The 16209-nt window shown below is 40.4% G+C and overlaps 1 protein-coding gene across 1 annotated transcript; it reads left to right on the top strand.

The window, feature by feature from the left end:
• The first annotated feature begins 35 nt into the window (after positions 1–35).
• dctpp1 (dCTP pyrophosphatase 1) lies at positions 36–1266 on the top strand. The gene has a single exon (XM_056409284.1). It carries the CDS (start codon positions 242–244, stop codon positions 776–778), a length of 537 nt encoding a protein of 178 aa, XP_056265259.1. The 5' UTR covers positions 36–241; the 3' UTR covers positions 779–1266.
• Positions 1267–16209: the final 14943 nt, after the last annotated feature.

Below are 16209 nucleotides of genomic sequence, written 5' to 3'. Positions count from 1 at the left end.
GTAGTCCTCTAAACTGACAGTTTACATGACAGCGCACGCCGCGAGTTTTCAGGTTAAAACTACAAAACCCAGCTTTGGTAATATTTCGATTTCCGACATAAGATGCGTCACTTCCGTTTTGACAACTGGCGGGACTTCTTCACGTGCTCGTTGCAGCATTGCACATCAGGTTGTTTTCAGACTCTTAAAAAAAATTGCTTTTACAGGCATTGCTGGTACACAACAAAACTCATTCGACAACATGATGGCTGCAAACGGAAAGGACGCCTGCGGGTTAAAAGGCGACGAGCCGTCTGTGTCTGTGAATGGCAGCAGCGACGGTTTTGCTCACAAGTCGCGCTCACTGGCGGTCAACGGAGCCGCGTCGGAGCTGCAGAACGGAGGCACCTCCGGGCCGGAGAGGTTCACCTTCAGCCCCGAGCCCACCATGGAGGACATCAGGCGGCTGCAGGCGGAGTTCACGGACGAGAGGGACTGGAATCAGTTCCACCAGCCCCGCAACCTGCTCTTGGCCATGGTCGGCGAGGTGGGCGAGGTGTCCGAGCTCTTTCAGTGGCGGGGGGAGGTGGCCGAGGGCCTGCCGGGCTGGACCGAGTCGGAACGAGAGCAGCTGGCGCACGAGCTCAGCGACGTGATGATCTACCTGGTGGAGCTCGCCGAGAAGTGTCGCGTGGACCTTCCCCAAGCGGTGCTTCGTAAAATGGCCCTGAACCGACTGAAATACCCCGCCAGCAAGGTGCACGGGTCGGCCAAGAAGTACACGGAATACAAGGACTGAGTTTGGGTGTGTTTTTTAAGAGTTGGATGGGTCAACCGGGGGGACACTGGTTACAGGGACTGTTGAAAGCTGCGACCCACGTCACGGTTTTAACACGCTGCTGTTTTATTTTTGGGTTACTGCTGGAACTTTTATCCCTGTGATTCAAATGGCTTTTTTTTATTTTGTACGAGTTAACTTGTTGCATAACGGTATGAATGCTATTCGCTTGTGTGTATTTTCTGGGATGCATGTGTGTTAATCTGTTACCTATATGAAACGTATTTTCCCTCGACAGGGAACTAGGGCCATACTATATGGTAGCAGCTTGTTTCAGAGTTAATTAGAAAGTTTCAGTTGCAGCAGATGGTTATTGACCTGACCGCCCCTTCTATAAAAGAGTAATTGTTTTTGTATCATCTTCCTTTTCCAATCAAGGTTTAATCTGTTTTGTTCACGACAATCTCAATTCTTTTTTTTTTTTTCTGAAGTAAAACTTGCTTTAATTCTTTTGTCCATTTTCCACTCATTTGTTATTCATTCAAAAGGGAGCTTTAGCTTGTTTGCCTGCTACATGCACATTTAACGGTGTACACACACAAGCCCATTCAAATACATTCCTACTCCACTGTCACCAAATTTGAGAGACCTAGCTGTGCGTGATGGTCTAACACACTTCGATTGCACCATAAATGCATTGAACGAACTTCCCATGACGGGATTTATCGTTACCAGGTTGTCTGAATGGCCAAAGTTAAACGTCATTAACAAACTCACTGCATTTAAGTGGCTTTTTATGTGAGAATGTTTTACTATCCGCAGCAGTATTGAGGCCCAGTGTCTTGAACTATCAATTTAAGAGATTCATGAATGATCTGTTCCACTTCCTGAGCCCGTAAAGGTGCAGCTTGTAACCTGTAAGCTTATTTAAATCGGCAAGAGTTGAGGGAAAAAGTCAATATGTCAACTTCACATACACTACCGTTCAAAAGTTTGGGGTCACTTAGAAATGTCTTTATCTTTCAAAGAAAAGCACTGTTTTTTCAATAAAGATAACATTAATCAAAAATACCCACTATACATTGTTAATGTGGTAAATGACTATTCTAGGTGGCAACGTCTGGTTTCTAATGAAATATCTACATAGGTGTATAGAGGCCCATTTCCATCAACTATCACTCCAGTGTTCTAATGGTACATTGTGTTTGCTAATCGCCTTAGAAGACTAATATCTGATTCGAAAACCCTTGTGCAATTATGTTAGCACAGCTGAAAACAGTTATTCTGGTGATATAAACTATACAACTGGCCTTCCTTTGAGCTTGAAGTTTGAAGAACAAAATTAATACTTCAAATATTAATCATTATTTCTAACCTTGTCAATGTCTTGACTATATTTTCTATTCAATTTTCAATTCATTTGATAAATAAAAGTGAGTTTTCATGGAAGACACGAAATTGTCTGGATGACCCCAAACTTTTGAACGGTAGTGTATATTCAACTTGAGAAGCAATTCACCTCTCCGTGCGCAAGAGAGAGCGGCCTTTAGAGCCACACAGTGATGAACACGTCAGATTATTTTATTTTTTCATTTGATGCGTCGAGAGAAACAAACATTGCCCTCAGCTGCAGACCCTGATAGTCGCTCAGGAGCATGAGTCATCCACCGGCTGCTAAGGAGGAACCGTCATGCATCACTAAAGTGTTGCTCCGTGTGCAAGTCGAGCATCACTTCAAAGTAAACGGCTCTTATGTTAAGCAGATATGACAATGCATGCCACATTAAGATTGAGCAATTGTCCACTTTCTTTATGCAAACTCCTCTGCTGGCACTGGGGTGTGCAAATACATCATTTTCATTTCAAGCTTTTTGGAGTAAGGGTTATAGAGAAAACGACGACTTTTTCTTTTTCTTTCTTGATCTAATAAAGTAAAATAACAACAGTAGGCTCCCGAATGAGTTTTTCATGAATCATAAAGCCATAATATAACCAGAAGACGAGTCGTACAAGATAACCTCATACAAGTTAACACCACTATTTCAGCAGTGCAACAAAACAGTAGAATTAAATGTGGACTCCTAAATATTAGATCTCTGTCATCTTAAGTTGTATTAGTAAATGATTTAATATCAGATAATCACATTGATTTACGTTGTCTAACTAAAACCTCGCTGAGTCATGAAGAATATGTCAGCCTAAATGAATCAACTCCTCCGAGTCATATTAATATTCACATTCCTCGAGGCACCGGCCGGGGAGGTGAATAAATCCTAAACCCAAATTAAACTAGAACTCATTTGAAAGCCTTTGTTCTCAGTCTTTCACATCCAATGCGGAAAACATCACAGCCAATTATATTTGTGATACTGTACCAGCCACCAGGTCCAAATTCAGAGTTTCTATCTGCATTTTCAGAGTTTCTATCAAGTTTAGTCCTTAAAACTGATAAAGTTATTATTGTAGGAGATTGTAATATTCATGTGGATGTTGATAATGATTGCCTTAGTGCTGCGTTCATCTCATTGTTGGACTCAATTGGCTTCTGTCAGAGTACAGAAAACCCACACACTGCTTTGGCCACACCCTCGACCTTGTTCTTACATGTGACATTGACATTGAGCATTTGAAGGTCTTCCCACAGAACCCTCTTCTGTCAGACCACAACCTCATAACTTTTGAGTTTATACCGTTTGTCAAAAGTTTCTAAATCCCTCCCTTTTACTCACTTTAATAAAAAGCTTTTCTTGTATTTTTAATGCTCTCAAAAGTTTTGAAATTACTAATAATATGTTCTTTTATTTTGTATTTGTAAATGTTAAAATCTCACAAAGGTACGAGCCGTGTTTGACTTCGATGAGACGTTTGATAAAGGTTATAAATGCCTAAAAGTAGGCACACAGGCAGACAATGAAGGCAATCCAATAACTTTATAATATGCATGATTCGTTGGTATTTAATTAGTTGGATCAAAATGACATCTTCAGCATAATTATATGATGATTGGTTTCGTGGATTTCGTTTGATATGATGGACACAGGAGAAAGCGCGCAGCCTTACTTCCATAATAGTGCAGATGACTTCCGGACGAGAGCGGAGCCCGGGCCTGTTTCTGCAGTACCGTCGACGGCGACAACCCAGAACATACCTGCTGTAGATGCGATCGGCGCAGCTTACGGCCGAGTAGAGCTGAGAGCATCAAGTCAGCAGCAGCGATGCCATCTACGATGCTTCACATGCTACTCATCGCACCTAGAAGGTCAATAGAGGACAGCACGAGCCACGCTACAGCGAGGTCGACGGCTCGTGGCTCGACGCTCATGATTACGAGGATCACGGCTTCAAGCTTGGATTACGCGGCTCATTCTGGTCATTGAGAGGACCATATCTTACAGGCCTCACCGTATACACGGTACGAGTATTTGAGCACATGACTCACGGCGTTGAAACCACGATACGGCCCTGTCATCACCGTATCAATTCCGAGATCTTCGGACTTTTGATAAATTCAGCAGAGTCATCGAGCAAACTACCATTAATAACCGACAAAGATTCACAGTTTCTAATTGAGACATCCAATCATTATCGGCACCTGCTGCTGCAATTATTTAAGTAACAATGTTTTCAATGAGCATTTAATGACAACATGCTTCAAGTAATTTGTGAGTCATCCAAATTCTTCAGCACAGCGTATTCTACATGTTTAAATGCTACACGTAATGACATTTCATGCTCTTCAGATTTCTTTAGTTAAAGTAATAATACAGCTGTACAGTAGATTGTCTAGGTTGTTGTTCTGTTGTAATTATGTGTCTACTGTAGAATCAAGGCATAAACTAGCTGTACATTAATGTTTCTATAAACATTGTTGTCAGTCAATTAAACTTATTGTACATAGCTTCACTTCATATGCGTAGCTGTTAGCAGTTCTATCATTAATGCTTAAGCTATTCTGCAACAACACTTTTGCTTATTGTTATGTACAATCAACTGTATAATGCGGTCATGTCTTGTTGTTCGCTCTAGTTAAGTCAGATTTGCTTCTTACGAATAAGGAGGTTCATCGCACGATTATCTCATCGAGCCCATGCGTGAGCTTACGCAGCAGCTTGACATCGAGATCTATAGACTGGAGCGTTATAGTGACGTTAACGCGTTAGATGAACTATTTAAGCGCAAAATCGCTACCTCTACTCTCTGAATTGGAGATCGACGTGTCGCGGTCCTGATGTAATTGTGTCAGAAAGCAGGGCGTCAATACTTAATGATGGCTTCGATTCAAGGTGGCTCGTGTGTCAAGGCATGAAGCTGGTGTTGGACATATTATTACTGAATGACATCTGGAGAAGTACACTTTATTTATAACTACGCTGACTGGAGACTTGACAGTCTAGGTTGTATATTGACAATGAGTCTTGAAAAAACTGGTAGTTTCTAAGTCAATAGATTAACAGATTCATAAAATAACGTATGAATTGAGACATGTCACTCAAGTAAAGACTTATTTTAGTAACAAGACTGGATATTATGCTTTTAATTAATATGAAACAGTCAATAATAGTTATAAGAATTTTCTATTTAAAAATTTTAGTAAACTCAATGCAATTGTATCATATTTATAAGTTGCATGTGTACCTATAGATTTCTAAACCATCATTGTATCCCGCTTACTTCATGCTTAGACTTGAAAATTCACCATTAAGTCTAAATACGATTAAAATGTTGATGAGGGAAAAAAGTAATTAAGATAAAATGATTTATAATTTATTTCAAATTTATTTTATGGGAAAAATAAAAGTTTGTTTTTTAGTTAAAACGTACCTCTTTTGGGTTCTTAAAGCTCGTTGTCTGAGACCCATACCTGTAGTTTAAACTCCCGGGGCCCAAACCCCCGGGGGCCTTTTAAATTTTGCTTAACCGCAAAGGGCCCGGCCCTCCCCCGGATGTTACCATATTATTTTGTTGATCATGAAAAATATTTTTTCAAAACGCTTAAAAAAAACTTGCTGTTTTTGCTTCATCATGCGTCGATACATTCGAGACCAATGAGTTACACAGGAGATCATAGGAAGGATATAAACCTTATCTGTATCTGCACATTGAGGTTGAGAATTAATTTCCCACTCACAAAATCTGCCTTTGTGTTCCCTCGTGCTGCTGTGACGGGGATACTCACGTCAATCCTCAAGTCTTTAATACTTTAAGAACAGCTGAGAACTAATATGTAATGCCGGATGCCATTGCTGTACCAAGCTGAACCTGATGGAAGTCACTTTTTATTTGTATTTATTTTTTACAACCAGACTCGGCAAATGGCTCGGAAACGCTACACATACATGAAAGTTCACAGAGAGTAGGAACCACCTCACCAATGTCATGCTAAATTATAGATTAAAGAAATAAATTAAAAAGCACCCAGAACTGCAAATTGCATCCCAAATAGATTTTCAAGGGTGCATTTATCAGTGTGTTGCATTTTGTTCACTTAAAGGTGGGGAATTAATGAACACCAGTTATCTTGAAGTGCAGGCTTAAGTCTCACAGTGCACTTTATTTTACTTATCAACACTTAAAGACACTACTTCATGTTTGCATGATTTGAAGGAGAAGGTTGAAGTTTCCCATGGTGCCATTCCTTGTCTGAAGGCGGCGCTGAGGGCTCAATTTGTACTTCTTCTCCTTTTGTAATGGTCACCAGCAGATACCATCGGGCCTTGTTGTGGGTTTTAGCATGGATGTGGGACGTCTATTTCTTAAGATAAGCTTTCAAAGAGCCGTTCACTGGATTGAATGTATTTATTTTGTGAATAAGCTATGGTTTCTCTCTTATTCTTTCTGGCCGTTTGCTCCTCCTTTTCACTATCGCTTCCTCCTCCTTTTCACACACACAGACGCTCTTTTATCCGGTCATAGAGAGACGGCAGTGGGAGCTGTCAGATCTCACACAGTGGGGTTACCCAGCAGCAGGGGTGCGCATCACATCACATCGCATCCCACGCATACATGTGTACACACATGCACACACACGCACACACACACACACACACACACACAACTGCTGGACCATTATTGATGGCCAGGCGTGATTTATTCCCCTTTGTGTGATGTTGTCAGGGAGAATCACATCTTAAAAAACACAAACTGATCCATTCTGAACATCAACCATTTGGCAATCTTTTTCCTTTTCACACATGTTACGACAGAGCCAATACAGCAGTGGTTCAAGCCAGATTCCTTGCCAACAATCACACATTTATATGAGTCTCTCCATGGTTTACGATTCAATATTTATTGTTTGCAAGTAGTTACATGACATTGCTTCTCTATAAAGTATAGTAATGTAAAATATTTGTAGCTTGTAATATATAGCATTCTGTGTGGGTTTTTTGATGGAGAAAACAGTTGATGGAATTTTTCAAACGAAATATAATTTGATTGTAACCAATACATGAAAATAGAAAAATGTTTTAACGGTTTTTGGGGCAAAGACCATTGCCCATTTTCAAATTTTTCTTCTCCAATCTAATCTACCTGCGACCTCGTCACCTCCAGGTGCGCTGCTGCGCTCACACGTGACACATTGTGCAGTCACGTGGTTTGAAGCGCGGTTTATTTGAGCTTGCGCTGCTCTTTGCTCGCTGCCGCCACCTGCTGCTCTGTTAATTGCACCACGTTCAACACCGCTGCCATTGTTGAGCGTTTTAGAACTTTAGCACACCTGTCAACAAGTCACCTCACGTAACGTCAACACGTTTATTGTCTAAGTGGAAGAATAGTATCTCCTTTGGCTTCGTCTCCTTGCAACGGGTTCACCCCAAGGCCGAGGTACTATTTCCTGTCATGGACCACATTAATTTTTATATTCTTCTTTTTTTTTTTTACAATTTTCTTTTTATTCTAGGCTACAACAAGTCATCAACAACATCGACAACCATAAATAAAAACAAAATATAATAAAGGGGGAAAAGAACAGAAAAACCTGCTGTCATGTCAATTCTGTGTCAACTGCCATAGAGTCCACTTCCTCCATTTACTGTCCATCTGTGATACTGACAGCCGTAGCCTGTGTGTCAGTCTTTCCATCATATGTATTATGGACCACATTTCTAACCAAAAGGTAACCTTAGACTGGTTTTCCACCAGTTTCCACCGGGTTGTGAGCTAATTTGATTTGTTATGACTGGTTTGTCTTCTGGTTGTTTTGCACACGCATCATGATGCTGTAATGCTGCTAGTGTGCAAGGTGCTGAAATAAAGCGTGTTTTAATTATTAGAGTGAATTGTTTTCGCAGCACATTTCCCCTCAGGATGTTGGTGTTTATTTTTGTGTGCAGTTGCCAACAAGCTCACTCCAAATTGGGCCTCAAGGAGAGGATGTTGCAGTATTTTTATAATAGCTATTTCAAAGTACAATTCATTGTATAATTGCTTTATATGAGTGCGCATACCCAATTAATATCATACTTTTCCTGTAATAATAGCTTTTAAGGGAAACTCAACATGGCTATTGTTGCACATATTATACAACTGAAAAAAATTGGAAGGGTTTGGACTAAAAGGCATGAGGTATGAGACGGCTTGCTTTACTATTCTTCACTCTAAACAGATGCCAACCAAAAGGCTCGTATTCATAATTTGTGTATAATATAATAAGTAAAATATGTTACTGCTGCAACAATAACTGAGGTGGGTAGTGGCCAGATGGCAGCTAGAGCTCGGTCTACACTGCAGCAGACGCCACTTCAGACTGCTCATCCAGCATTTTATAAACCCCCACCTCCTCCACCTCCTCCACCAGTATCCACCAGTATCTACCAGTTCACTGGCCAATCTTCTCTGTGCTGAGCTTGGTGTTTGTCTGCTGAGAGTGACTTGAGATCAGTTTCTAGACACCGATGGCACTCTGTACTACTCCGTATCCATCTCATAATACAGCCATTCGATTGAGTGAGCTCTTCTTTGCTCGTCTGCGGTGCGGATGCATGAAACAAGTTTCAAGCTTTCAAGTTGAGGCATAGCTTGCAGGCTTCTGTTGTTCTCGAGATCCACATGGGTCTCTTTTCGCTGTTTTTGTATGCATATTGTTCAGCATTGAAAGCTCTCGCCTATTGTTTCTTACGCCGTATTGTGCTGTTTGCTTCATGTGCTCTTTGATGCCAACACATTGCCTCCCTCTGACAAATGATAAGCGAAGTAAACTGAACTCGTTAATCGTGAGTGAATAAATTAATGAGTGTAAATTACAGGCCATTTCTATCTAGGGATTCTCAGCAACAACTGTCCTTTTTTCCTTTGCTGCAAATTGTGGTATTGAAGTGTCTTTCTTTCTTTGAGCATGACACCTTCCTCCACACTGTCAACCTGCTCTCACTTCCAATAAATCAAACACCAGGAGTTGGTCGGTGCCCCACGGCGTCCGATACTAGCACATTCGATTAACTCTAATGTAAACCCACCCGCGTTATTATAAAGAGCACTTGGGAGCGCAGGCGTATGGGTAAAACCAAAACAAGACTATTGTCCAGGAGACCACAGTTCGACCTGTGCGAACATCCAAATTAATGTCAATAGTTTGTCACGTGAGTTGTTAAGTCAGTCAAGTTGAAGCTGACCATGTTCTTTTCATTAGCTAACTAGTTTTGTTGTCTAACCCTAACTTCCTGGAAAAAGGGAAGTTTGTTTCTTAAAAAAAAAAAGAACTATGCATGTAAGGAGTGGATCGAGAAAACCTAAAGTGTCATAGTTTGAAGCTTAGGGCCACCAACACTCAGGTACATGACGAGTTGGGAGTGAGACTGTGTTGGCCGTGTTTCTCTCTGCAGCAATGAGGGAGGAAATGACGTTGCAACCACATTGGAGATGGTGGAGGTGTTGAGTAAACTGATGGGCGTGTAAACAACTGATTTTCAGCTGCCGCATGCGCAAAGGGTAGTCCTCAATGAAACACATTTATTTTGAGTTGATATGCACACCATCTAACCTAAATAAATCTAATAAATGAAAGAATTCATACATTTTGTGTTCCACCCATTAAATATAAATATCTATTTTTGTAATTGATTTATTTAAATGTATCAAACAATATTTAAATGTGTCACCTCGAAGAAGGGCTTGAATCGTTTTTGTGAGTGTAACCTAAATAAATCTAATAAATGAAAGTATTCATATATTTTGTGTTACACCCATTCAAAATAAATATCTTCGTTTTGTAATTGATTTATTTAAATGTATCAAACAATATTTAAATGTGTCACATCTAAGAAGGGCTTGAATCGTTTTTTGAGTGCATATGTATTAATAACAAAAACCGCTATGCATATACTTTCACGATCACTCATAGGCTCTCAGCGGGGAGCCGTGCTTAATCCTGCCATATTTATACAGAATGTAATTTTGAGATTCTCTTGTTGAAAGGAACATGAACTGTGAAGGACAGAAAGAGAACCTCCTTTGAATGCCCTCAGCTTGTCGCATTGAGCTGACCATTGTACCAAAAATCCATACCGTAGACGGCTTCAATCGGTTGACATCTCTTTCTTTAGATACATTATTTCACTCACTGCTTCCTCAAGGAAAACCTATACTCTGATTTAAATGTTACAGTTCATGTTAAGCTTTAAACTTTATTGTTGGGGGGAAAAAAGATGCATCTATACTGTATATCAAGGATGCCACAATAAAGTGAAAGACACATGTCTGTTGTGGTCCTCCCTGATGTCCTGTACAGATGGCAGGGCAGCAGGCGGGTGGAGACAAGAAGACACATCCAGTTACTGAGAACGGCTCTAAAGGAGCTTCCAATGAAATACATTCTCCTTTATTGTTCAGTACAGATAAATGCAGTTAAGCATCTGTAACCAGATGGTGCAAAAGTGCATACTAAGATACTAATGTACAGTATTTATTCAGCAAGGGGGAATATACAAAAACGAAAGCAGCTAAGATATGTCAGTGCTGTTTAACTGTGTACTACTACGAATACATCTGTAGAAGGGTAGTGTAGTGGAATGCTATGTTATATAAACAAAAAGCAAGTATGCAATGTGTTCTGAATATGCATAATAACAGGGATTGCAAATACACCAACAGTGGTAATGTAGTAAAGTAAAAGCCCTGTGTGTGTGTATGCTTGTTGTGATGTTGTAGTTATCCATGTGAAATTTTTTGTCTTCTAACATTTGATATTAGAACGGTAAATAAAGCGCAGTATAACCAAAGCTTCCTGCCATTCTTCACGACGACTGCCTTTTGTTATGAAAGGTTAGTCATTTCCCTCAGCGTCAAAGAGTGTGAAACAATTATCGGTTCAGCGGAATTTGACATTTCAGAATTATCACTTTGTTTGCTAATGATTTACTTATTTGTAATTTTAGAATGGAACAAATATATTATGCAACAGATGGGGACATCTATACAGAGAGGACACAGTGTTGCATTCCTCAAAACAAAGGCACCAGATATGCTGTGCTATAAAATGTAACCAAGATGGTGGAGCTGTATTTGCACTGACGGAGGCATTCAGATCTCAGTTTCCTTTGACATGCTCCCATCTCTCCTCGTGTCAGTGAGGCCTCGAGCAAAAATGGAAAGAAAGGGTCGGAGTGCTGGATCAAAGAATAGCAAACTTAAATAAGCAAGCAATTCTACAGTTTTTGTTTCAAAGAAATGTAGCATTTTGATTCATACGTTATGTGAGGGGAAAATGGAAGACGATTTAGTTTAGGCTAGCATTAAACTATCCACCTCAAAAAATCCTCACAGTTTGAACAGAAGAGGGGCTTTGTCTTTTAAAAGAACTTGTTGCAGGGCTTTGGCACTAGATTGCGTTGGATTGCTCAGGTGTATTGTGTCCAACCCCTGTAGATACTTGCCATTGTGATTGGCAGCAGGGACTAAATTGTGTGAAAGCGTAACTGTGAAGCACATCTGACAGATGTATCTGGCGAATGCTTAATAACGAGAATGATCAAAGGGTGACCGAACAGGCACCGGTCCCATTCACATCATGGCCACAGGGAGCCAAGAGCATCCAAGCTAATGTGTGACGGTGAGCGGCAGGTGGATTGTCTTTTGATTGAGCTGTGCAGCATTACAAAGTATCAGGACCAGCTGACACGCAGTGCTGGTCAAAGCACACACACGGAGTAAAGGACATAAAACTGTTTTCAATATTTCAAAACAAATTTATGGGCTGCCGTTATTTTTATATGTAAAAAATCCAACATTTCTGAAGGGGGTTTGTGGTGCTTGAATCCAGGCTTTTTGCTCAATATGTGGTGTCAGTTTTCAGGTACCTGAAGCCAAAATCAAAAGTATATTTGTGTGCAAAAAGAGTTTAATACTCTAAATGTCGAGGCACGGGCGTTTTGCATACACTTATTATTCTGTTTGTTCTGGTGTCCAGGTTGTGTGTGTCGGCTCCTGCAGGGTCTGCGTGGGAGTGATAGACAGTTAGCAGTGACATCCGAAATCAGCCGTACAGACTGATCAAACTACGCCATTGTTGGACTGAAATTGGACTTGGGCTGGCTGCGGAAAGCTCAGTATGAGTTCCTGTCCCGTCTGGTCTCATTTCAAGCTCAGGGTTTTGAATGATTGAGTGTGGAAATGAAGAGATGGGAAACGTTCAAATGGAGAGTGACCAATTCTCGGTCGGGATGTTTCTACCGGAGGGGGCTAAGAGGTGTTGTTATTCAAATTCAGATCTTTGAACAATTTGTGCTTGCCGATTCTGTTCCTCGGTCGAGCGTAAATTGGAAATCCGCAGTGGCCGTTTCTCTTGAAATTATTATTTCACAGCCTGTAGTTGGAATAAACCTCTGACTCAACTTGTTCTATATGACGGCATGCGGTCACTTGAAATAACCACATACGAAGCAAAAGAGGCCACTGGATTTCTGCAAAGCAGCCTACATGTGATGCAGTAGTCATTTACAGTGTCCTCTTTTTAGATACGAGATACGAGATACTTTCTGAATGGCATCCAAGGCTATCTTTATTCAAAGAGACTGTTGCTATGTAGGACTGTTGCTATGGAGGAGCCTCTCACCCTGTTATTGAGATGGACAGCTGTAGCCTTGCCACAGGGAGGAGCCCTTTCTCTCCCTTCTTCCTGTGCGATATTCCCGAACAGTCCAAACCTCAGGGAGTCAGCGGGGGTTCCTTCTTCACAATGATGAAAATAGATCCGTGAGTCAGAAGAAAACTGACCAAGTTAAAGAGGTGACCGATGTTTGCAGTATGAGCTGATACTCAACAGGCGAATGCTCTTCATGCGTCATTTCTGGCTTTTTAAAACATGTTTTACATTTTTCTCCCTGCCATTTACATTCTGATTAGTAGCTTTACGAATCATCTGCCAACAGGCATCCATGATGTTCATAAACTTTGAGATATGCTCCGGACACGGATGCTTGATTGCTGCTGATTTTTTAAAATGCGTTTCCTGATATATTGTAAGCTTGTAAGAAGTCATAAGATATGTCAGAACAATTATTCAAATGGTTGCATGGCTGGTTACGGTCCTGTCAAACTGTTCAAGCATCCAAGACACTGTCAGTATTTCACCATATGCTATTTTAATGAGGTTGTGGTGATTGATACGATCGACTGTAACATTCTGTTTCTACACGGACAGTTTTTAAAGATAAATCTATCTTTGTCCTCTTTTTCATTATGTCAAGAGAAATGGGCTCTGTTAGTTCTCGGGAATGGAGATGATGTTTCTGAGGAGAGATGTGTAGGTCTCAGTTTCCTCATCGTACATTTTTCCTAACTAAGGATTAAATCATCTGTGTGCCTGAACATTTTTCCAGGGTTTGACTTGAGGATATCGGAACATTTTGCCAGGGTTTGAACTCGTGTGAATAGGGAAACACAAAGGGAATGCTTGTGTTTTTTGCTTGAATGTTGATACATCTCCTGGTTCTTTCTCTTACCTTAGCCAAGTGCTATCAGTGCATAAACATAAAGTATATTCTGTTTCACGTAATACTTGAGAAAAAACAAATAATAAATAGGTCTCTTAACATCACTGAGCATTATCCAGGCATATTTTGTATACACATGTTGTGTCTTTGGAGACGCGGTCATTTTAAAATTGTTTCCTCATTATATATTAAAAACATAATCCAGTATGTTTTTCTTAGATTTATTTGCTTTTGCAAATAAGAAGTACATTAAAAGATAATGTTGAGGAGACGGTGTTGACAGAGAGGGAACTTTTACAGCTGTACCCTTCTGGAGGGAAAACCAGCAATCCTCCTCTCTGCACTCTCCATGTGGAACAACCAGAAGATACCCACAACTGATTCACTGTTGCTCTGCTGCCAATCCACAGCACAAGCCACGCCAGCCATTGATGCCGTGTCTCCCAACGATTCCCCATCATCCGCAGCTATTGTTTTGTTACATAGTACGGATCACTGAAAAGGAACATTTCATATCAAAACCTCTCGAGCCATTTTTGTCGATTCAATTCCGCTTGGGAGTCCTCGTATAACATCTTGTTTCACTAGTTCGTAGAGTTTGCAGTTAACCCCTGCTGCGAGGGTGTTTGGATTCTTGATTACTCTCGCAGCGCAGCAGTCGTGGGCTGACGCTCCTATAGATACCGCCTGCCTGTGTTTCACCAAACGGGGACCGAATACAGATAAGCCCCTGTTAGACCCGCAAACATCTCCCCATTAGTTCCCATGCGATAATGTGTGCTTCCTTGTAGTAAAAGCCACACCTGCTATGGGTGATTTAGTCCCTGCATGGCTCCATTTGTCTTTCACAGTCAGACCGCTCCCCTTTGTTTTTCTTTCTTGGTCATTACACAGTTGCCTATTTAGTTATTCACCCCCCCCCCGTCGTCGTCGTCTCTTTCTTCTCTCACCCTGCTACTTGTCTAACCTTTCAGGGGCTTCTTCACTTTGGCCTGTAACGGGGGTCATAAACTCTCTCCCAGTGTTCCCCATGGAAGGCTTATCACTCTGCGCCACTGCAGGGAAAACGATCACCACACACCAGCACGACAGAAACACAAAAAGGTACTAGAAGCTGTTTCAGAACGGTGAACTTTAAATAGAATACACTCACTTGAGATGACGAGAACAGGGTTGTGCTCCAAAACAATATTGTACTTTGAGAGGGACTTAAAAAGCCCTTTTTGACTGGCTCAGTTGTTCCGTACTCCAGAGTCAAGGACAGCGGACCACCCACAAGGGTACATTAGTCCTGCTAGAGTGAAGTTAGTATTTGGGATATCCAGTTTTTTTGTTTCCGATCTGAGACCTTTAACACTGGTATCTGCCAATACAGAGTCTAATCTGATACTTACATTTACCGACCTGTTGATTCAATTAGCATCTGAGACATTACAATAAAAGCAATAGCTACTGACGGAACATCTTTTTTGAGTTACTAAATCAAAATCTGAAGGCCCTGGATCAAAACTGTAAAGATTATAAGCCAAACCCTGTTATATGACATGGTTCAAAGTTTACGGTGAGAATTCGACTCCTGAAATTAACAGAGTTGTAAAGCGATGTCAAAGAGTGATGTTTATTTTACCTCATAAATAATTTGATGGCATATTACAGAAATCGGCAGTAGAGAGCACTTAAACACGAGAACATTTCTTTTCTTTTTCTCTGCCAATAACTTAATCACTGAATTAATGCTAATAAGTATATATTGATTATTTGTACTCTGAAGTGAAGGGTTAAAATCAACAGTTCTGATCCTTTCTTTGTCTGTTTTCTTTTTTTCAATGTAAAGAAAATTATGTTTTAGTGTGAAAAATCAAGTAGACAGTAAATCTGACAGACACCATCTCTACCTCCCACTGGTGACAGAGGCTATATTAATGTATGATTGCTGGTTTAAAATTTTTTTGTTATTAGGAAAATGATAAAGGAAATCTTGACAGGTATGTATTATAGTCCATGAGGCTTTGATGGTTTTGTAATCAATGATGCTGTAAATTACTATTAATATACTACACATGGTGCGCAATATCATGCAAATTACTTTAATGAATTTAAACCAAATCATTCCAATTATGCCTTTGCTCATTTGACCTATTTTGACTGTGTTCCCATGCCTTTGTTTAAAAAATAAATAATCATGTTCCTACTTTGTCAATATAATATGCGTTTTGACATAGTATGAGAGCTTCAAACCCGTTTATTCATTCATTCATCTGAAAGAGCCCTCTGGCTCATTTGTAATTTATCGTTTTGAAAAGTGAGTGTTTGGAAGATAAGAAATACATACAAATAAAATGTTTCAGCTCCAAACAAAAGCATTTCAAGGCAATGATTTCCCCCTCTTTTCAGTTTGGCTTCATCACATCTCCAAATTGGTTTTCATAGACAACAAGCAGTTTGAAGTTATGATCAGTGATTTGGTTTACTGGGCACATTGATCAAGGGAACTGATTTCACACAAAAGCTTGCAGACATGCT

Source organism: Pseudoliparis swirei, chromosome 24 (genome assembly GCF_029220125.1).
Source record: "Pseudoliparis swirei isolate HS2019 ecotype Mariana Trench chromosome 24, NWPU_hadal_v1, whole genome shotgun sequence".
Taxonomy (NCBI): domain Eukaryota; kingdom Metazoa; phylum Chordata; class Actinopteri; order Perciformes; family Liparidae; genus Pseudoliparis; species Pseudoliparis swirei.
This window is presented reverse-complemented; position numbering and strand designations above follow the sequence as displayed.